This window comes from Eptatretus burgeri, chromosome 15 (genome assembly GCF_056783735.1).
Source record: "Eptatretus burgeri isolate ZD-2024b chromosome 15, Ebu_testis_v1, whole genome shotgun sequence".
NCBI lineage: Eukaryota > Metazoa > Chordata > Myxini > Myxiniformes > Myxinidae > Eptatretus > Eptatretus burgeri.
The window spans coordinates 32544709-32568383 of record NC_140975.1 but is presented as its reverse complement, the minus strand read 5'-3'; the positions used below and the strand labels follow the sequence as shown (position 1 = coordinate 32568383).

The 23675-nt window shown below is 47.2% G+C and overlaps 1 protein-coding gene across 5 annotated transcripts in view; it reads right to left on the bottom strand.

The window, feature by feature from the left end:
* The window catches only part of LOC147011863 (NACHT, LRR and PYD domains-containing protein 3-like), an 89536-nt gene that overhangs the window by 37351 nt on the left and 28510 nt on the right, over positions 1–23675 (bottom strand). For 4 of the 5 annotated variants that reach the window (XR_015051749.1, XM_085857313.1, XM_085857315.1 and 1 more), the window contains exons 4-7: positions 21577–21742; positions 17876–17908; positions 2583–4257; positions 1214–1297 (exon numbers count right to left, since the gene is read on the bottom strand). Coding sequence is in view for 4 of the 5 variants with exons in the window: in XM_085857313.1 (XP_085713439.1) it covers positions 1214–1297; positions 2583–4257; positions 17876–17908; positions 21577–21742 (1958 nt within the window). In the remaining variant the exon portion in view is untranslated. The remainder of the gene's footprint in view (positions 1–1213; positions 1298–2582; positions 4258–17875; positions 17909–21576; positions 21743–23675) is intronic. The other variant, XM_085857316.1, reaches the window with a different exon arrangement.

The following is a 23675-nucleotide window of genomic DNA, read 5'->3' as shown; positions in this document are numbered from 1 at the left end:
AGTCAGCCTCCCTGCCGCGCACAGACACAAGAGGTCAGAAGGTCTTCTCCTGGGTGCAAGGTGACTACTTCTGAGCGAGGAGGGTCCAGACCAGGACAGCGGCACGAGGGGAAAGGAGGAGTGCTGAGTGCGTTGGAGGAGTGCTGAGTGGGCAGGACGCCAGACCGATAATACTCAATAATCACACATATAGACTTTCTCACACGTTCTGTCTCTCCAATCTACCATCTTGTCTGCTGTGGACACACAAAACACAAAAACTGCAACTGCAGATAAGCACATTTTCACTCTTCCTCTTCTGCATTACACTTGCACTTCATTACACCTCATTTTGCACCTCCTCACTCACGTACCATAGATGCCCCCAGTTTTCTTCCCTCCTCCTCCTCCCTCCTAAGCAACTTCATTTGCTCTCATCCGTCGACCACACCAGGTACAAAGAGGTCACCCACACCTCAAACTTTCTCTCTCTTTCTTTGGTCTCTGATTTCCTTGGGTGTGTGTCTGATGGCGCCTGTAATGTTTGCACAAGATAAAATTGTTGAAGTTTGTATCGGGTTAGCTCTGCACTATCTCTTGTTTTGCAAATAATTCCATTTCTTTTGCTGCACCTCACGAATCCTTGCTTTCCCTGCTGTACATACTGCTGGGTGTTAAAACCGTTTATTGTTCACATGCCTTTCCTTTCCCTCACTTTATAAATAAATATGCTTGTGTTATGAATGTACCCAGTTCATCCTGTCTTTTCCTCCATTGGTCCAGTGTAGACCATGCACAGGTTATCTAGGAAGTTCTACCCCACGAACTTGCTCTTCTTAGCCGGTGCGTACTTGGCAGCTCCGTTTGGCTGCACCTGATACAGCAAGTTAACGGAAGTACGCATCAAGGGCACGAAACTCGCTTGGTGCGGTTAATCCACCGGAAACGGTAACACGCGAAGTAGTGTAACCCTGCCAGGGTAGGCAGTACCAATCAGCGTTCATGGTTGCTTAGCAACCTGCCGGCACGCGGAGTTATGTGTGCCCAGCGTCCTCAGGGCCGGGTGTTCTGAAGGAATCTGAGTGCTTCCCCTCGTGGCCGAACTCGAACCCCGGATCCATAACAATATTTTTGAGCATGGGATCTAACCTTTGACCTTGGTAAGTGCAGGACTGGAGTAAATTGATACAACTGTTGTCAAAATATTTCCACAGTGCATCATATTGATACTCACGTCAGGTCTTTTAAGCGGTTTGGTTTGCTCAGCACGGCCTCCACAAAAATCTCAATGTCGTCACCGATCGGCTGCTTTACAAACCTGCGGATAGAAAAAGTGAAAGTGAAACCGGGACAGGACGAAAACAAGTACATATACTGTACTATTCCCCAATCTGATTGATCTGCTCCTTTGATTGCAATAATGAAAAAGCAAATGCATTGGGTCTTGCTTATTATGAATAACACCTCACTACGAATATTTGACAGCTCTATTCGTGGGGGGAATCCACTCAATTATGTCAATGGCCATTGGGCCAGAAATGCATCTGTAGATGGATTCCCTTCCCAACCGACATGAGTGGGGGTGAGTGGGTTGTCATTGAAAAAAAAAAGGTATCAAGAGCCCATGTAGGCTATGTTTGGTAGGTAGCAGTGTAGCTTGTAGCAGTGGGTAGCTCTGTGTCTTTCACAGACTGAAACTAAGCCCAAAGTTGCACTTTTCCTTTAATCAAACATCTTTCCCAGCTACAGTTGAAAAACCTAGACAACTGTGTAATAGGCCAAAACAGGGTAGATGTTTGGCAGGTGCTGCTTGTTGGACAGGACCCTTTCAGCTAGTGCTGGTGTGACACATGGGTTAATGGTCATCATTTTGACTAAGAAGTGTCATTGGACAAGTTGCAATGTGCATGTACACAAGACATGTGCATGGAAATATAGAGCAGAACACTGCATCTTCTTTAAGGGTTGTGACCTTTGGTAAGCTTAATAGATTATCCTGCTCAGGACAACAGCATCTAATGCATACTGGACCATTAGCGATGATATTGTACTTTTTGCTAGAGAGGCAGCTACGAGTATATAAATCTACTTCGGACAATAGCACAGCAAGGTGGTGGCTTAATGGAAACTAACGACATTGGATTGTTAACTGAGAGGTTGTGGGTTCATATCGGACTGAAGACAGTTGTATCAAGGATTTGGATTACAAGCCTATGGATCCTGAATCTAAGAAGAATTATCATATCACAAATGGAGCATCAACAAAGCTTTGGTGGTTCAGCGCTGACCTCCAAGGAGGAGGTAATCAGCCTCTCCTCAGGAGACTTGATCTTCTGCCAATAGCCAAAGCAGATAACCAGATACTGACAACAGCTGGCCAAAAGTTTGCTAAAGGATGGGCTGAGATGTAAGGCTCGTTCTTGCCGTCTAACTTGTCATCAATGGCATCATCCAACTTTGGATGTCTTTGATAACTGGAGTCCAACGAGACAACTGGTACACTTGGACTGGTTGACATGTTGTGCCACAGTATGCATTGCAGTTAGCTCACTTTATGTAAAACTAATCCCAGCACTGTACAGCCTGATAGAAAGAGCACTTACTGAAGCTTTTCACACAGCGGGAAGGCTGGTGCCAGGATCTTCATTCTTTGCGTGGAATCGGTCGACCCGAGTTTGACACACCAGGAGTTTACTGGCTTGTTTGACGTTTGAAGGGCATACACCACTGCAGTGCAGTCCACAGGAGAGGTCATGTCCTGAGTGAGGTTCACAAACTCCACATCGCCCATTACGGCCTGTGTAAAATCGGTGTCTTGAAGCTCGTACAAACAGTGAAAGCAGTTCAGGTCCTTGTGCTTTTGTTGTTTAAGCCAGGCATAAATGGTTTTCTTCGGTTTTGTTGTCAGTGATTCAAAATGACTCACCAGGGTACTTCTCGGTTTCTCCGCTAGGAGACCAGACAGGAACCTCTGGACGATCTGATACCGACCGTCGTCCGCATCTGTGGACTTTGCAAACACCTCTTCCACGGAATCCACACATCGCGGAAGGAAAAAATAGAGTGCAGCAAAGAACTCCTGCACAGTCAGGTGGAAGAATTCATAATGGCAAATACTTCTGCTTTCACTCTTCTGGTGAACCTCAGAAAGGAATGCTTGGGGAATGTTTGTGACACCATGGTTGTTCATGTCTTCAGCGGTGAACAAGATCTTTTTCTCTTTCACGCCGTGAAATGCCAACTGGCAGAGACCAAGCAGTGTGTCTGGGGAGTTGCTGACATTTTTCCCTCCGTGGTGCTGCAAGTGAAGCAAGATATACTGAGAGAACAGCTCGGTCATCGTTTTGGGTGCAAGGTCAGACATCTTGCCATCGTTATGCGTGAAGTAATTGCCAAGACAGGTTGCAGTGATCCAGCAGAAGATGGGGTTAAAACAGAGAGATGACAAAACATCATTTGTTGACAGGTGGTGGAAAACCTGCTTCGCTATCTCTTCGTTCTTGTAGAATTTCTGAAAAAATCCCCGAGTTTCCTCTTTAGAGAACCCCACAATCTCAACGGCACATGTGGTTTTAGGGTCAAGATTGACATGATTGAGCCACAGCAGCCCCACAAGTTTTGTGGTAACCATAATAGTAGCACACTTTAAAATAGTCCCTTTTAAAAGTCCCGCCACGATGCCCCCGAGGTCGTGCAGTTGCCATGGGGATCTGCAAACATTGTCGAAATCCAGAGGGTGTTTCATCTCGTCCAGAGCATCAAGAATCATGAGCAACCGGAAGCCATTCTTCAACAGGTCATCAACCACCTCCTCCAAGCAGGGGAACTCATTCAGTACAATATCCCTCAGAGTGGTCAGTGAGCAAATGCGGTTCAAGTTCCGACACTTCAAAAGCAGCACAAAATCAAACCGTTTGTTGAGTTTGCCATCTTTAAAGGTCCAGTCAAAGATGACTTTCTGGGAAAACATAGTTTTCCCAACTCCTGGTGCTCCAAATACCACTACGTGGCTCAAGACATCCACCCAAGGGTCTTGCCGCTCAAACATGAAATCTCTTGTGACTCGATCTTCATCAAACTTCTTGAAATTGTGGTCTCTGCCTCTGAAGGAGTTCTCATAGGTTTCAGAACCAGCCGCAAGTCCCGACTTGCTCTTTACTATAACGGGCTCCACAAAACGATCTTCGAGGTTGGTGCTCTCTCCTGGAACAGCGTTATAATCCTTAATTATCTTGACCCTTTTCATCAATTCATTGCTCAAATCGTCTTTCGCTGCAACTGTCCCAGGGAGGAAAAAAACATGGGAGAGTGAGAGGGAGGGTTAGTGCCTGCTCCTTATCAACATCACATAAATTTAATGTATCAGTTTATTTACTTGATTTCATTGGGAGGGAGCAGAGAGTGGGGAGGTGAACAGTGGTGACATCAATGGGGTGTTTCTTCTGGGAGGATGGGGGTGGGGGTGAGAAATGGACATCAACAGCACATTCACTTTGTGATAAGAACCCCCTCACACAAACATCACAATCACTACACATGATTGATTGACTTTTTAGTAGAAGGTGATGCTATGGATGTTGAAACGAACTACTCAGAGTGTATCGATTCATTGCATGAGCAACTTGAACAGCACTCGGAAGAGTGCATCCCTCCGCCAGGCTGAACAATTTACATTTTGTATCCCACTGACAGGCCGCATCCGCATCCAGACCTTAACCAAAATATAATCATCTTGTTCTGTCACAGACCCAACTCATCCACTAAGTCATCATAATCCGTTTTTGGTGCGATCTTTCAATGGTGAAGAATCACTTTGATTTTTTTATTTATTCTTATATCCGGATCTGGATCTTCACCAAAATCATATCAAGTCGTCCTTGGCAGACACCCAACCCTTCCACTATGTTTTGGCCGAATCCATCCATAACTTTTTGAGATATCGTGCTATACTGCATATCATTTTTGGCACTATCTCTTTGTGATGTGGCCCATAGCCAAAATATTCAAAACAATTGTGCATTTTGTGATAAACGCACCAATTTGACACAAGGATAGACTCGTATATTATGAACAAATCTGAATATTGGGGCATCGCAGATTTGGCCCCTGACTGCCGGAGGAACCATCTTACGAAATGACCACCAGTGGTAGCAATGACTTCACAGACCAGCTGGAGGTGGACCAAGACCAGAGATGGTCTGTTTGAGCTGCATTGGACTACACTAACTGATGTGGCCCAGACCTGCTATCAGCTTGCATCCTGAAAATGCAAGGAGGGTTGTGTGAAGTGCTGCAAGTGCAGAAAGGCTGCACTTGAATGCACAGCCCTGTGTGTGTGTGAGGGCAAGTGTGCGCAGAAGTGACACCCTAGCCTTCAGGAAGACATGTATAGAACCATGACTGACAATGGTGAGGCCTGAGGTTCTGAGAAGAATGAACTGCGATATCTGATGAAGGCTGCACTCAATATTCAACGCCATAGTGATATTGTTTGACTGATCTGTCGAATGCTTTTAAGGACTTTATAATTTTGTTCTGTGCCAACCATGCCACAGTAATTTTTTTCTTCTTCTCATAAATGAACATGATGGATAATTACTCCTAGATTTGGAGTTTACGCTCATGATTTAGGCCTACACTTACATATGGGTTAATAGAAATGTAAGCACAAAATAGTTTAATTTTTCTTTGCTTTGATCATTTTCATACTTGTACACCTCATCGGATTATGCGCTTAATGGTAATTAGGACAGGTCAGCAAACTAGATTGGTCTTAATATCTATAAAAACAAAAAGCATGGGCTGTGAAGCAGTCAGTCCGTAAAGCCATGAAGCGGTGAAGCCGTGTGACTAAATGTCCATCAATTAGGTACTGTTTGAATGCCAGGTGCACCCTGACTTCACACACGTACATCGATCAATTACGTACCATTGGAACGTACCTTTGAAACCTTTAACTGCTGAGACCCCTTTGACCGTTGAAGAGCTTTTAAGACCTCCCCAAGACCCTTAAGACATCAAGGACCCAAAAGACCCAAAAGTCCCTGAGGACCCAAAAGACACAAAAGACCCTAAAGACCAAAATGACCAAAACACCCTTTGGACCTCAATGCAATTTAGACCCCTTACACCCTTCAGACAGATTAGACAGCTTAGACCCTTGACTATTTAGACCACTTGGACCTTTTTATATTACAAATAAATATCAAATAAATATAATATCACCAATATCACAAGTAAATTTGTACAAAAGAAATGTTTGCATTATGATTGGTGTAAATCATGACAACACAGCAAATCTGTAAATCTCTGCAACGACGTGTGGAGAGGCGAGTGTAGTGAGCCGATCCACGCTAGCACATGATATTGTTGCGGGCCAACATCGCGGGGGAAACCAAGAGGGAGGAACTGTCTTGGGTTCCTCTCCGGACTCACCGGAATCGAATAACTTCGTGTCACGGCGGATCGCTAAACGACCGCGAACGCCAATATCTCGACCACGTGACTTAGAGTCCTCCAGTTAAACTGCTTACCTAGGGTCATGTGACCTTACAGGGGAACGCGCCCTCGGTACGTACTTATTGCTAACCAGATTATCTACCGGATCAAGTGCAGCCGAGCGGATCTGCCAAGTACGTACCAGCTACAAAACAAATATTTGGGGAATAACGTCCCAGCTAAGCTTGGGTGCAGGCCATGCTGGACCAATGAAGGAAAAGACCAAAACGAGCTGAGAGCATTTGAAAACAGCACATTTATTTGAAACCAGAATGCGAGGAAACTTATGTGGCACAGTAAATGGGGTTTATTGCAATATACAGCAGGGTAAGCAGGAATTTGTGGGGCACTGCAAAAGACAAGCAATATTACAAAAGGAAGACACAGAACACAGTTATCCAGGTAGATCTTATGCAGTCTTAGCTTATGCTATGGCAGGTGCCATCACACACACAGACAGACACACACACACACACACACACACACACACACACACACACACACACACACACACACACACACACACACACACACACACACACACACACAATTACATAGCCCAGAAGGAAAGAAGCAGATGCGGGTAAACGACCGATCAATACCTGGCATAATCAGCAGACAAATGCAGCCCAGAACACTTAGGTAAGTAGAGGTGGGAGGAATACTGAGTATGTCTGGAGTGTGGGAGTGAAAGGTGCCAGTGTTGTGCAATGTGGGGGTGCGGCGTGGTATGAGAGGAAAAATGTGAGGCGAAGTCAGTTTGGTTTCTTCCTTTAGTTCCTGCCCTTAAAAGAACAGTCGGGCTTTGCCCACGTTGTTGCTCTTTTGCGCGGAGAGGGAGAGAGAGGGAGAGAGAGGGAGAGAGAGGGAGAGAGAGGGAGAGAGGGAGAGAGAGAGGGAGAGAGAGGGAGAGAGAGAGGGAGAGAGAGGAGAGAGAGAGAGGGAGAGAGAGGGAGAGAGAGGGAGAGAGAGGGAGAGAGAGGGAGAGAGAGGGAGAGAGAGGGAGAGAGAGGGAGAGAGAGGGAGAGAGAGGGAGAGAGAGGGAGAGAGAGGGAGAGAGAGGGAGAGAGAGGGAGAGAGAGGAGAGAGAGGGAGAGAGAGGGAGAGAGAGGGAGAGAGAGGGAGAGAGAGGGAGAGAGAGGGAGAGAGAGGGAGAGAGAGGGAGAGAGAGGGAGAGAGAGGGAGAGAGAGGGAGAGAGAGGGAGAGAGAGGGAGAGAGAGGGAGAGAGAGGGAGAGAGAGGGAGAGAGAGGGAGAGAGAGGGAGAGAGAGGGAGAGAGAGGGAGAGAGAGGGAGAGAGAGGGAGAGAGAGGGAGAGAGAGGGAGAGAGAGGGAGAGAGAGGGAGAGAGAGGGAGAGAGAGGGAGAGAGAGGGAGAGAGAGGGAGAGAGAGGGAGAGAGAGGGAGAGAGAGGGAGAGAGAGGGAGAGAGAGGGAGAGAGAGGGAGAGAGAGGGAGAGAGAGGGAGAGAGAGGGAGAGAGAGGGAGAGAGAGGGAGAGAGAGGGAGAGAGAGGGAGAGAGAGGGAGAGAGAGAGAGAGAGAGAGAGAGAGAGAGAGAGAGAGAGAGAGAGAGAGAGAGAGAGAGAGAGAGAGAGAGAGAGAGAGAGAGAGAGAGAGAGAGAGAGAGAGAGAGAGAGAGAGAGAGAGAGAGAGAGAGAGAGAGAGAGAGAGAGAGAGAGAGAGAGAGAGAGAGAGACAGACATGAAAAGAAAAGAAAGTCCCTATCCTCTCCATGTAAGAATCTATATGTGCAGGTGGCTGTAACCTAATAAGGATCGCTTGCAATGGAGCGGCCCCGCCTTATGGCAGCAGTGTGTGAAACCCCCCACCAGCTTGGTCACAGGGACTCAGGGCGACTCACGGCGCCTCTTGCTCTGCATCGATGATCCACCGACTCACCGACTACTCTACTCAACATTCTAATCTAGCTCAGCGAATCCCTCTGCAGCACCACCGACAGCCGCGACCAAGATGAGTGAGCGAATGGACGAAAGGACAAACAGCAGCAGTGATGCACCAACGGAAAAGGTGAAAAAGGACCTTGATCTGCTCCGCTCTGCCCTTTTTATGGACCCTGACGAGGGGAGGGGCCAATAATCGGACCAAAATGAACTGTAAACAAAATCATGCTCCCCTATTATATTGGGCCATAGCGGTCATAGCCATGCCCCACCAGGCCTCAAAGGCGAAAAATGGGACAATTGCTCACTTACCTCGTCGTGCGTCGGAGCTCCGAGTTTAATATGGGGCCTTGGTCTTCAGACATGCTCTACAGCTCCAAACGTGCGCTAGTCTTCATTCCAATGTGGAATTGGAGAGAAATCTCTGTGCTACCCATAGGTCCTTTGAGGAGCCGCAGCACACATTCGCGCGTCGCATTATGCCTTGAAATAGCCTGACCCAGGTCTCCATGTCCCGTGAGGCGACGGTGCAGATTTGATGACCCTGGGACAGTTGCAGCGATTTAAAGCAGGGCGCTCTTGTTACAGTAGTGAAAGATGGTGGCCATGTGGCATTTGTAGCAAGTGATGATTGTCACGTGGCGTCCGTAGCGAGATTGATGAATAAAGGTCGTGTGTAAACGTGAGTTGCGGGGATATTTTTTATCAGTTGTATGAAGCGGTTGTGGTGAATGTGGTATTGTTTGAAGAGTGGAATGAAGTCTGGGGTGAAATGGTGGTTGAGAATTGGCGCGCAAACTCCAACGGACCGACGATGTATCGGTGCGCCAAGGATGTGCTCATAGCGTGAACATATTGGCGAGACATTCAGCGTGTTTGCTTATTTCCTAATGATTGGTGTGCGTGCTTGCATGTTTCATGTAAAAGAAAGAGCTGTAGCAAAGAAAAAGTAAAGGTTAAGAAGATATTGTTACGGCTGTGGAAATTCGCAAACCACCATTCAGGTCCCGTAGGTGAGATATCTCTTAAGTACATGTGCAGTTAGCCCCAAACCTGTTGTTTAGAGGGAATAAATGTGAGTCATTCGGGCTGCGACGCTTTGAGTCAGTCGTTTTTCTTTCTCTATCTTTTATTTCAAATAAAACCCAACGAAGACGCTCGGTGGGCTTTTCGCGCCATTCTTCTCCGCACTTGGTGTGAGGGGAGAGAAGCGAGGGGAGGGCAGCTGGCCCCCGATTGGTGGATGCGCGGTGTGACGCGGCCAAGGAGGAGGAACGCCCCTCTTCGAGACCTTTCTTGAAGTGCCTCGAAGGGGGGGGGGGTGGAGCAAAGAACGGGGCGGAGCAACAGGGCGGAGCTCCGAGGATATAAAAGTCGGAGACGGGGGAAGCTGTTTTGTCGATGCTCTTGCTTGGTAGATGCTCTTGCTTGGTAGATGCTCTTGCTTGGTAGATGCTCTTGCTTGGTAGATGCTCTTGCTTGGTAGATGCTCTTGCTTGGTAGATGCTCTTGCTTGGTAGATGCTCTTGCTGGGTGGATGCTCTTGCTCAGTGGATGCTCTTGCTCGGTGGATATACTTGCTTTGTGGTTGCTCTCGTCTTCCGGCTCGCTCGTCCTGGTGGCCGCTGGCCAGGTCTTTTGTGGGGCAGTTGCAAGACCCCGCTGGCGGGAAGGAGCATCCGCCATTCCCCTCTCCCGACTTCGGGCATCCACGTTCCCCCCCCCCTATCCGCGCTGGGATAGCGCCGAACACTCGGTCCGTGGCGTCGACTGGCCAACACGTGCAGGCGCGAGGCACGCCGGAGAGGCCTCGCCTACCACGCTCGGGCATGGTATCGCGGCCAGGCGGGACCACGTCGACGGACGTCGGAGAGGGACTCGACACGCTCAGGGAAGTCGCGACTTCCATTTCTTTTGGGTTCTGTGTAAAAGTGTGTGTGTGTGTGGCGCCAGTCTGGTGAAGTAAAATTGTATAAGTGTTCTGTGTAGTAAATCATATTCGGTTGTAGCTCTGCATCGTTTCTTGCTTGTGTTTCTTTACGGTGATTGTAAATACGTGTATTGCTTTTATTGTATCCCTGTGACTGTAATATACGTGCCTTCCGTGCTTCCGTATTAAATGTGCTTGTCCGATTGTTCCCCGTTTCACTGCGTCCTTTCCTTCATTTGAATCTCCATCTTGCTTCACGTAACGGGTTCGTCGTGGGTTTAATACGCCCGATAATTAATCGGAACCGTCGAGGCCGACGATAACACCGCTCGGTTATCCCGATAGCACGGAACGGACCGCTTAAGCGTCCCGTGTCCGGAGTCGACCTGCAGCGAGGTGCGATCGCCCCGTTTACCATCCGCATCGGTACTTAGGTAGGTCGAGTTTGGCGAACAACCCTATCCCACGCGGGTGGCCGATTGGCACGATCGTGGTGAAGCCGAAAGGCCCACCCGTGACTAGCTCCCGGCGTTAGTCCGAGAGGGTCACGACAGAAATGTCCGTCCGGTGGGCGACGTGCCGCGATTCGAGTCACGTGGCCGATCGCACGCCGGCGGGCGCAAATTCGCAACACTGGTGTCAGGTCGTGGGATACAACCTTATCCCCCTCCTCGCAACACTGGTGTCAGAGAGTGGGAAAACAAACTCCTGTCTCCAGCTAAATTCACGGGAATCGGTCCAGGGGTGAGAGGAGCGACCCCCGATTCCCTCCAAATTACGAGCGATTTTAATTAACCCCTTACGAGAAATAAGATGGCATCTCAAGGCGAGCGGGAGCCAGGGGTAGTAGGAATGGATGTAGAATGTGTAGAATCCATGGCCCAGGATGAGAACCCCGAGCAGGAAATGTTGGTTGTGCAGGAACACGAACCCCCCCAACTGAACCCAGAGCCCGAAATAGGTGTGGCGGCAGTGTATGACACCTCCCCTCCCCCTCTCCACCAAAACCCTCCCCCGATCCCTGCCGAAACGGCTCACCCAAGCGCACCCGACATGGCCCAGCAATTTGCCATGCTGGCAAAGATGAATATGGATGCGCAACAAATGAATGCGAATACAAACAACAAAATGGATACGAATACGTAACAAATGAACGAAATGAAAACGAAAATGGATACGAATACGCAACAAATGAAAAACGAAATGAAGGAAGAAATGAAAGAACTGCGGGGTGAGATGCAGCAAATCGGCCGAAGCCTGCAGGCGGGCATGAAGGCGACAACGGTGGAGCTCAAAATGGCGACGCTATGTGTGGGAGCGAACGAGCTGGGAGGGAGTGCAACGGCTGTCAGGCCCGCGGTGGAGGCGGGTGAGGAGAAATTAATTCGGGGGACGTATTGGGCGAGAAGCGTGACGGTGACCGAGAGGGAAAAACTAATTAGAGTGACAGAGACGTGCACGAGGGAGATAAGAGACGAGGTGAAAGGAATTGGGAGGGAGAGAAAAGAACAATTAAGACAGAAAGCAAGGATGAGGTACGCGGAGATCGTAAAAGAGCAAGGAGTGAAACAGAGGGAAGGACGGGAGCGACTTCAGGAGAAAGCAAGGTTGACCTACATAAAGATAAGGGAAAGACGCCAGAAAGAAGCAGAGATGAATAGACACGAGGAGACAACAGAAACTAATAAATGTACAGAGACACGGGAGATAGAGGGTGAATTGGACGGGGTTAGAGATGCACAAACACACACACACACACACACACACACACACACACACACACACGGAGTTAGTGGAGGACGATGGGGGTGAGCTCGCAGAACGTGTTGGGACCCGGTGCGAGCAACTGGGTGGCCTCCTCCAGGAACGAGGGGAAGGCGTATGCCCCCTTGAAGCGAGTCACAACCAGGTGGGTTCGGTCATGCTTTGCGAGGTTGAGGGGAGGAGTGCTGCGAACGGGTGCACGGAGAGCTTGGGGGGTATAGAGGCCCCGGAACCCCTTGTGGGGACACGAATCCCCAGTGTGGTTGTCCCGGTGTGTGTGGTGCAAGGTGTGAGTGCGTCCCCGTGTGTGGAAGCGCCCCCGTGTGTGAGTGGTGTGGTGGCAAGTGTGCCGAAGGGCGTGCTTCCCAGCACTCCGTGTGTGGATGAGGCACCACGGGTGAGTGGTATGGTGTGTGCAACGGAAACGGCACGAGTGAGTGAACGGCCGAGTGTGAGGGAGACAGCGTGTGTAAAGGCCCGGTCACACCTTGACGTTTTAGCCAGCGATGGCAACGTGTTAAAATTTATGTAAAACGCTGGCTTACGTTGAACTTTTGATGTTTTTTTTTAAAGATTCGGACGTATTCATAGCGACTTGGTCTTATGTATAACGCATTGGTAACTACACAGAACGTTTCGTTGTGTTATAGATAACATATACCAACGAATGCTGAACCTGTTGGCGGCCTACACAACCGATGCCCAACGATAGTCTAACTTAGGCATAGCGCGTTGCACGCATCGCCGACGATGTCGTGGCGTAGCCTATTAAAAGGCTGACGCACAACGATTCGAATCATAACTGCCGTAGAAATGGAAGGGTCAAAATCGAGGTCACACCTTGGCGATCTTGCCAGCGTATGCCGACGTAACAAAAAGTGTCTAAAACGTTGGGGCACGTCGAATACGGTATGGGTAAGTTTGGTATGCGCGACTAGAACGCTAAATACGCTATCATACGTCGTAGTAAGTAGAGTACGTCAAGAAATTTTGAACATGTTCAAAATTTTACGACGTACTCGGCGTATGACACACGTTCCGCATGCGATGAGGATAAGTTTTACACACGATATGTGGACGCTTACACACGTCCACAAAGGCTACTTATAAGCTACTCATAAGTCGAAACACGTCGCGGTAATGTCTTTTTTACGCGAAACTTATTTCTAACTTATGTTTGACGTGCTTTGAACCAATTCTTTACGTAGTCCCAACACACATCGACGTATGTAGACGTATTCCAATGACGTCTTCCGGTCGACAAAAAAAAAATGAATGTGTTTCTAGCTTAACTGCCATATAAAGACGTGTTCCCAGCGGTTTTGGGAATTGGTATATAAAAATGCTGCTCATAAAAGGGGAACCCAACAGTGTTTTCGAGTTCCTTTTAGAGTCGATGTCCATGTCATCAGTAACATTATCAGTATCAGTATTAGTATTAGTATTAGTATTAGTAGTAGTTTGTTCATGTTGGCAGTAGTAGGTGGGTGTGAGGGGGAGGGTGTGGGTTATGATGGATCGTCCTTGCGTCCGCGTGTCCACGGGTAGGTTCATAGGCTGCCACTCAACGATTTAAATGGCTGCATCTCCACGATTGAAAGTAGACGCTTGCGCTCAACAATTGGATTTTTTTTTACACTCAACGACTTTTAAACGGTACCACTTGTGGTGTAGCCTGCGGGCATGCAGGGCGGGGCATGATGATGGGAGGAGGGGTCGTCATGGTCGTCGGGTCTGCAAGTGATATAAGGTGTGCGCGCCGCCTGAGGCGCTGTAGTAATGCTGGAGTCGCCCGGCTTGTAAGTGTGCTGAGTACGTAATAAAAGGACGGTGGTGGGCAACGTACGCCCGCGCTCCCGCTTGTGCAACACACCTCGGCTCGACTGTTCCCTCGCTCGTGCCTGCCTGCTAAGCATCTTCTACACGACACAATACCACTCAGCTAGTTTCATTGTTTACAATGAACGATTTAAATTGCTGTCACTCGCCTTTGTTTTTTTTTGTTTTTTTGACGCTGGGGTTTGGAAATTTGAAACGTTTCTTCTGAACGTGTTAAAACGCTCAAACTCGACTATTTTAAATAGACGCTGCCGATGGACAATTGGAATCATAGCCAAGCCAGACATCGAAGTGTGAACATCCTCGTCATGCCGAAGAAAAGTTTGAAGAATGCTGCAAATAAGTGTCCTGGCCGTAGCCGTGGACGCTGTCGCAAGGACGATCCATTATACCGACGTCTTTCAGCCTATGATTAACTTACAAGTAGCATGTGTTGACGTCTGTCAACGATCGCAGACCGTGCCTACAACTTGTGGCCAGCGTAGCGGAACGTGTGAGTCATACGCTGGCATACGTCGTGAAATTTCAAGCATGAAAAAATTTGAGGACAACCGAAAAGTACAACGTTTAAAGCCAACGTACAACGATGTATGGCAACGTACTATGACGTATGCCAGCGTGCTCGCAATGTTATCAAAACTTACACATAACGTATTCAACGTGTGCCAGCGTTTTAGAAAAAAAATTCAAAAATCGGCATACGTTGGCTAAAACGTCAAGGTGTGACCGGGCCTTAAGGTCGCTGTGTGTGAGGGAGATGTCGGTCGGCATGCGGGAGCACACAGCCGCGTCTCCCGGGGTGAATGTAATGGAGTGGTGTGTGAGTGTCGTGACACGCAGGTGTGCGTGGTTGGAATGGCGACGACAACGGCGACAGAGGAACGAAAGCCGAGTGGCGGCTGTAGTTGGATTGGTAACCGCGCCGGGTTCACCCAGCAGCGAGCGCGAGGTCCGTGCCGTGCAACACACGAGGCCGCCACGTGCTCGCTTGCGGGAGTGAAACCCGGTCCGGAAACGCCAGCGGTGGATTTGCCGATCCCACGGACGGACAAAGTTTAGGCAGGATTTCGGATTTGGACCGGACGGGTTCTCCCCGCGGGCGTGTGTGTTAAGCTCCAATGGGCAAAGCACATGTGTTCGCGTGGGGAACCCCTCGAGACGTGAGGCTTGTGTTTTTTTTTTTTTGCGCCGGGTGACGTCATGGCTGCGTGTGTGTTTGGAATCCGGCAGGAGGGTGAATCCCTGCCGGATGGTACGGTCCAAGAGGGAGAGGGACGAGAAACAGCTGCCATGACGTCACGCCCACGTGTGCGGCTGTGAATTGCCGCGCTGGTGCGCAGGTTGCGAGTTGCCGCGCTGGTGCGCAGGTTGCGAGTTGCCGCACTGGTGCTGCGCATTAAAAAAAAAAAAGGCAAGCCTCGCTTTCGGGTGAACAGGAATCCCGGGCAAGGAGTGGAAGACCCCCTGGCCAGGGCACAGGATGGAACTAGCTAGGGGGAAGGGTTAGCTTAGCCAGACCGGTCTCATAGGGCGGGGGTAAGTCCTCATGGGGCCCGTGGAATGGATTAGGTAGTGGATTTTAGTTGAGATTTAGGTTGGGGAAATAATTTTTGGGACATTTGAGGACAGTGACAGACTTTGGATGTGTTGAGGGGACGTAGCTTAGCTACGTAGTGTTAAATGGAACGTGCTATAGTTTAAGGGATGACGTGGGAGCAAGAGTTAGTTAGGAGAGGTAGTTAGAAGGATGGCAGAATTCAGCGGTGTGTGTGTTGAATAATTGTGAGGTGAGTGCTTGGTGAGTGAGTGAGGCCAGCGGGTCTGTGTGAATGGAGTGAATGTGTAATGCATGGTGCGATGAGTGATTGGGGGGAGGAGTGACTCCCGCTCAAGGGACCCCGGGGTCAGTGTAGAGCAAGTTCGGGGGTTAGTCAAATTGGCAAAATGGAGGTCGTTTTGTTGTTGGTGGGAATGTAGGCTCGATACCCATTTGGAGGGGTGCAGGAGCCCTGTTGACGGGCTGGGAGCGTGGCTGCAGAAGGTGAGTATCGCTGAGTGGGTACCCCGGGCACCAGGCTAGTCGGCTGTAGTAGGCCAAGGGCCCATGGGGGGCCGGGATAGCGTAGTGGGCACAGGTGCGCCCGCATGGTGCGGGGGCCCGGTGCGCCATTAGCCGAGTGGGCAGTGTTGTGGGCACGGGTGACCCTCGGAAAGGGGCCTGGGAAGCCAGCCTGCCACGTGTGCGTTTCAGGGGAGGTGCCATTGGGAGCACTCCCCGGTGTTTAGGGAGCTGGTAGGCTCGGAGGCAGTGTAGTGCCTGGGGGTTCCATTGTCGGAGAATCGGCAGAGGGTCGTGCCTGCCAAGGGGAGCCACGCATCCCAGCCATGAGACCGTGTGAGGGCACGGGAAGAAAATTGGGGGGCAAGTACCCGCGTGGGTACTTAGGTAGGTCGAGTTTGGCGAACAACCCTATCCCATGCGGGTGGCCGATTGGCACGATCGTGGTGAGGCCGAAAGGCCCACCCGTGACTAGCTCCCGGCGTTAGTATGAGAGGGTCACGACAGAATTGTCCGTCCGGTGGGCGACGTGCCGCGATTCGAGTCACGTGGCCTATCGCACGCCGGCGGGCGTGAATTCGCAACAATATGAAACTTAACTTCAAAAATCCCATGCAACGCATCTTTCTCCTCTTACCCACTAGACATGTGGAAAGGACCAACCAAGACACATAATATTGAAATAACTGCCTTGATGTTGCTGTATGTTATGTGCCATCGCCTTGGAGGCATGTAGTTTTACAGAACCACAACAACATATTGTCACGGCGCTGGCAGCCAAGGTTAAACCCCCGACTCAAATTGTGGTGACGGGCGGTTAACACCGCTAGCCCCGGGTGGTCGATGTTCTCCCTTGGAGGCCTAGAGCCGAGACTCTCGGAGATTAATGCACGTGTGTGGAAAAAGGGCGCAATGGCGATGCGACAGGGGCGCAGAAATGAATGCAAAGAATGGTTTATACTCGAACCCCACAACAAATACATGGATACAGTTACTTAAAATGAACACATTTAATGAAAATAAACAAATATTTACAAAGGACAATAATCAATGTAATTATAATACGTGAGATAAATTAAGCTTGAAGTCGAGGCGCCTCAATAGACAGACTCAAATACAGACAAGGGGAAACAAAATAAAAGAAAATCCCTACTTTTATTCTTCTACTTAGCTTGGCTCAGAGATGGTCTTTGTGGAACTTGGAACCGAGGCGCTGCTATTTGCACGTGTAGACACATGCAAAATGGCACCAAGTCGCTTCTCTTGCAGCGGGACAAACGTATGCCAGGCAATGCACGAACGGCACTCAACACCAAGGCTCAGACTGTGCAGCTGTTTCGTGAGTCGATTATCCTCACTGACCCGCTATTTGACATACACGAAGCTCGGGTTCCATTCCTCACGACCCAACCAAGAGCCAAAGGCCAGCGTCTTGCTTCACCACGTGAGTCTACCATAGTCTACCATATTTCCAAACAGCTACGTTCAGATTTGACATTTGAATTTATAATTATAAATTCAAATGATAATAATTATAAATTCAATGATTATAATCAGAAATCACACTTCTATAAACATTCCTGGTTGATGTTGCAAACCAATCTTTTGAAATGTTTAGCAAGACTTTCCAATCCAAATCGCTCCCAAGTGCATCCAAAATAGATGCATCAATTGCACTGTGCACAGCATCGAAATGATCACGTTTGACGTCCGAGAAGTCTCTGAAATTCAACAAAATGAAGGTCGTAAGAAGCAAGTTCGCAAAGATCGTTTTTGTTTCATCTCCATTGACAGTACCCATGTTGGTTAGTGACATCTTTCCTTGAGAGTGACTCAAGTTGATGGAGGTGATTTATACAAAGATAATACAATGGACAAATGCATTAGGTGCGCGATGCAATGTGTACCATATTTTCTGAGCATTTCCATCATGTTTTCATCTGCAAAAAAAGAAAAATAAAAGAGTATGAGCAAATTTGGAGTAAAGAATGTTTACAAGATAACTGGCATGTAGCTCATTTAAAAATGCATTTCTATATGCATATTGGCTGTTCTGTGTGTGTGTATATTATAATATATATATATATATATACATATATATATATATATATATATATATATATATATATATATATATACATACATACATATATATATATATATATATATACATACATATATATATATATATATATATATATATATATATATATATATATACATATATATTGTTCATCATAATGAAGAACGAGTCTTGCTGGTGAAAGGCTAATGTCAATCTGCACCAGTGGACAGGGAATATTTTGGTTGAAATCAACAGGACGTTTATCAAGGGATGCCAATTACGACTGTGGGAAGTAACAACAAGCTGACGTTTCAGGTGAGAACCTTTCGGCGGAGCAAAAGAGGGATCGGCGACGAAGGGTTGGCACTCTTTTGCTCCGACAATGGGGTAATACTGAAAACGTCAACTTCTTGCTTCTCATGGTGGTTAGAAGACCTCAATCAACATCCTCGTTGATTCTATACATTGCTATACAGTTATATCTATCACACACAAAACAAACTAATTGATGATATGAATAATTCGTATATCGATTACTATTAAAACCCACATCTATTGACTAATGCTACTTTACTGTACACACCGGGCTCCACTTGGAGCTTCTAGGATTTTACAATGATGGACAAGTAAGGATCTATCAAAAAGTTGAGACTTCTTGCTGCGCACTCATATGAGGGTAGGCCCTGGAATTATGACCGTTTTTATGAACATGAAATATCACACAATAATGTGAAAAATAAAAATAGGACCACTGGACCTGTAGTTTATCTAGGCCCTGGCCTAATGTTGTAACACAAATTTGGAAGCTGTTAGTCTGGAGTCTGTTGGAAGAGTCTGGAGAGGAAGGTTTTCGAAGGAATTTACACGATTTTCCCAAACATTTACTCTGTCTGCCATTTGAACACACTTCCGGTCACGTGATCGGCATGACTTCAGCAATTTTACATCCCTACCCTGGCCAAATGTTGTGACCCAAATTTGGTCGCATTATGACTGGTGGGTCAGGAGATAATTTTGAAAGGAATTTGCAGGACTGCCAATTTGAAACACTTCCGGTCACGTGATCAGCATGACCTCCACAATTTAACATCAGGAGCGTGTCCTAATTTTGTAACCCAAATTTGGTAGTATTCTGACGAGTGGGTCTGGAGAAGTTTTTTGAAGGAATTTACTAAGTTGGCCATTTTGACCTGTTGAAGTCATGTGACCAGAACGAGTTTTGCAATTCCTGTTACCAGTCAGGAGAGGAGCGTTGCTGCCAAATTTCAGCCGGATCGGCTGAGCGGTTTGGCCAGAGAAGTCGAAATAGGAGACGGACGGACAGTGTGCAATGACAATACATGATCTGGAATTTAGATTCCAGATAAGATAAAAATAAAAGATGCTGATGGACTTGAAGGAGATGCAGATCAAGCTGTGATGGAGTATGGTAATGGAAAGAAATCCCCCATGGTGTGCATCGCCATGATGGATGCCTTAACCAATCCCAAAATATATGCACTGACCCTTCTTCCACAAGTCCATCAGCAACTTGTAAACCTCCGCCATCTTCGAAGATGGATGGAGGTTACTGTTTTCACCCCTTTCTGTTTGTTTGTTACTTACGAAATCTAAAGATTTCGTAAGTATATTGATGCCTTCCGTTTCTGTTTGTTTGTTTGTTTGTTTGTTTGTTTGTTTGTTTGTAGGCACGATAACTCGAGAACGGAAGACGGTACCAATGCCAAATTACACCACTTTATTCAGGAGGGTGATGGCTAGTGCTGATTAGATTTTGGTCAAAATCGGTCAAAGGTCAAGGTCACAGTGAGGTCAAACATAATTCCGTAAATTCACGTGGAGAAATGGAGTATTTTTGCTTCGCTCGACATAACGACTCCATTTTAACTTCGATTTTAATTTTGTCTTCGGTTTTTGCGATCGCTGAGGATGCTTAAAACTCGGTTATAGAAATGCTGGTAAAAATCGGATGTTTTGGAGACGTTTTAAGATTGTATAAAAAATATTTCACTCGACGCGTCACGGGTCGTCCCATGATGCAGTGCGCTTGAACAGACGCGTCGTTGAGTTACGTTAAGGTATAATTGCGTTGAGAAATGGAGATTTTTGCTTCGGTCGACGTTATGATTTTTGATGGTTTGATACAGAATCATCGTAGAAACTTCTGGTTTGCGTCACTACCTTCTCGAGAGACAGCTTTTATGAGACAAGGTCAGAGGTCAAGTTGACGATTTCGTAAGTACCAGTCTATGACTGCTTGTTTGTTTGTTTGTTTGTTTGTAGGCACGATAACTCAAGAACGGAAGAAGCTACCAATGTCAAATTACACCACGTGATTCAGGAGTGTGATGGCTAGTGCTGATTAGATTTTGGTCAAAATCGGTCAAAGGTCAAGGTCATGGTCAGGTCAAATATTCGATTTTTGATGGTTTGGTACAGATAACTCAAGAACGGAAGAAGCTACCAATGTAAAATTACATCACGTGATTCAGGAGGGTGATGGCTAGCGCTGATTAGATTTTGGTCAAAATCGGTCAAAGGTCAAGGTCACAGTGAGGTCAAACATCCAAAAAATGATAACTCGAGAACGGAAGAAGCTACCAATGTCAAATTACACCACGTGATCCAGGAGGGTGGTGGCTCGCGCTGATTAGATTTTGGTCAAAATCTGTCAAAGGTCAAGGTCATAGTGAGGTCAAACATCCAAAACATTCGATTTTTGATGGTTTGGTACAGAATCATCGTCGAAACTTCTGGTTTGCTTATCTACCTTCTCTCGAGACAGCTTTTATTTGACAAGGTCAGAGGTCAAGTTGACGATTTCGTAAGTACCAGTCTATGACTGCTTGTTTGTTTGTTTGTTTGTGAACAGTATTACGGAAAAACTCCGACGGATTTCGACGAAACTTGGTGGGCGGGGGGTTAGGTATGGTCCAAGGATCATGCCATTAAATTTTGGACTTGGTCTCCCCCCCACCCCTCCCAAAAAAAACTGTTCGAGAAAAAAAAAAATTTTCTTGCATTTCTACATGTTTTAAGTGATTTCCAAACCACCCCCCCCCCCCCAAAAAAAAAATTGTTAGAGAAAAAAAATTATTTTGCAACTTTTTTTCAACAAAATTTCGATTTCTTTTTTTTGCATTTCTACATGTTTTAAGTGATTTCCAACCCCCCCCCCCCCAAAAAAAATGGAGAAAAGAACTATAACTCTGTCAGCACTGTTGACATCATATTTAATGAATAAGATAAAAGGTTCACTTGAGTGACCCAGCAGTATTGGCGGCGGAGGTTTTGCACTCTCCCGAGTGTTCCCCCTCTAGTTTTATTTGTTGTTGTTCTTGTTGCAGGTAAATAAATCTTTTGCTGTGTTAAATTCGTGCCCGCACGTTCTTAGTGTCAGACTAGACTCAAAATTAAATGAGCAGTTAAGTAGCATTTAGCGAAATGGGAAAAGAAGTTTCTTAATGTCATGAATCTATTCTAGAAGTGGGGCATTTGGGAAAGCCTGCTTCTGAAAAGTTGCATCATCAAAGCACTTCTCACTCGTTTTCAGTTTGATGATCGTTTTCTCCACAACAACCCGAGTCTTTCCATTGCTTTCCAATATGTGCCAGAATGTGCAGGCATTCTTTGGTCCACCCTCCAGGATGAGGTTCAGGAGGAAATCAACACGATTATCAGAATTCATTTCGATCAGCTTCCCAAACAACTGCACACGGGTTAAAATAGGAAATTACATCACATCAACGCTTGAGCAATTTCAAACTCAAGTACAAAACTTAATGGCATTGTGGTTACAGCATCAGCTCCAAATCTGGGAGGTCGGTCGGTAGTTCAAACCCGACAGTCTTCAAATTTTAAAATGGTACGTGCTGCTTCCTTGCTTGATTGCTCAGCATTTGAAGGAGAGAGCATGGCTAAACTCTGTGTTTTACCATCCTATTGGATGCTAACTGCATAATTTTTCCTAAATTACCACGCTGACTGTGCAGAGAAAAGTGACATCTCAAGATGGCGTCGCCGGTACCCAGAGTGCTCTGGAATATGTCACATTCCCCATTGGTCAATGAATGCATTTGTCTGAAGTAAAGTCCAGGGTTGTCCAATGTCTCTATCTGCATGTGTGTGTACTGTATGTTTCAAGTTGCAACAATTTTGCCTTTTTCATTTTTAGGGTAGCGTACAAACATGAGCGGTTTCCTCAAAACAAATAGACTAAACTACCTGCACTTCGAAAACAGATGCAGTCTCATAAATTAATCTCATCAATAAATCAAACAACACATTTTGTCCATAAATAAACCAAAACCCTCATTCATTTCCTGAAAAATGCGGCAAACGACATGTTCTGCTCGTGCGAATTGCTTGGTGTTTCACAAAACTCAGACACACATATATTATATATAAAAAACACACACACACACACACACACACACACGGATATATCTATAAATACAAACACAGATATATATATATATATATATATATATATATATATATATATATATATGTATGTATGTATGTGTATAAATATATGTATATACATATATATATATATATATATATATATATATATATATATATGTATGTGTGTGTGTGTGTGTGTGTGTGTGTGTGTGTGTGTGTGTGTGTGTGTGTGTGTGTGTGTGTGTGTGTTTATATATGTATATACATATAAACACACACATTATATTGTTGCGAATTCGCGCCCGCCGGCGTGCGATCGGCCGGTCGACTCGAATGGCGGCCGCCTCGCCCACCGGAACGGACAATTCTGTCGTGACCCTCTCGGAACAACGCTGGGAGCTCGTCACGGGTGGGGGTTTAACCCCACCACGACCATGTCAATTGCCCACCTGCGCAGGATAGGGTTGCTCGCCAAATTCGATCTACCAAAGTACCTGCGCGGATGGTCGACCAGGCGATCGTACCTCGCCGCAGGCCGACTCTGGACACGAACCGCCTAAGCGGTCCATTCCGTGCTATCGGGATAACCGAGCGGTGTTATCGTCGGCCTCGACAGTTCCGATTAATTATCGAGCGTATTAAGCCCACTACGAACCCTTTACGTGAAGCAGGATGGAGAGTCAATAAGGAAAAGACGAAGCGAAACGGGAAAACAGTTCACACAATGCACATTTATTACGCGACACACGGAAAGCACACATATACAGCCAAACAGTCAGAATGCACCTATATCAGGAAAACAAAAGAAACAACGACGCAGTTACAACCGAATACGCGTACACACGGCAACACTTACACAGTTCTACTTTACAAGACACGGCGCCAACACACATTTACTCAAAAGCAAAGGAAAGAAGCCACCCTCATAGACAAGGGGGCAGACGGGCCTGTAGGCCAATATGTGCGCAGGACCTGAAGGAGCGGCCAGGTCCGCGAGACCGGGTGGGTCCGACCCGCATCCTCGTGGTGCGTTGGCGGACGAGCCGCAGACGTGGCCACGTGGCTGTGCCCCGACTCCGTGCTCCTTCGCGGGTTTTGTTGGCACGACGTTTGGAGTGGGGTGGGAACGGGGCCCCCTTGTTGCACTAACTCAGCACGGGGGAAAAGGGGTAATTGTTGATGCTCTGGGGGAGGGAGAATGGCTGGCTGGCTTGGGTCCCGCGACGAGCGATCTC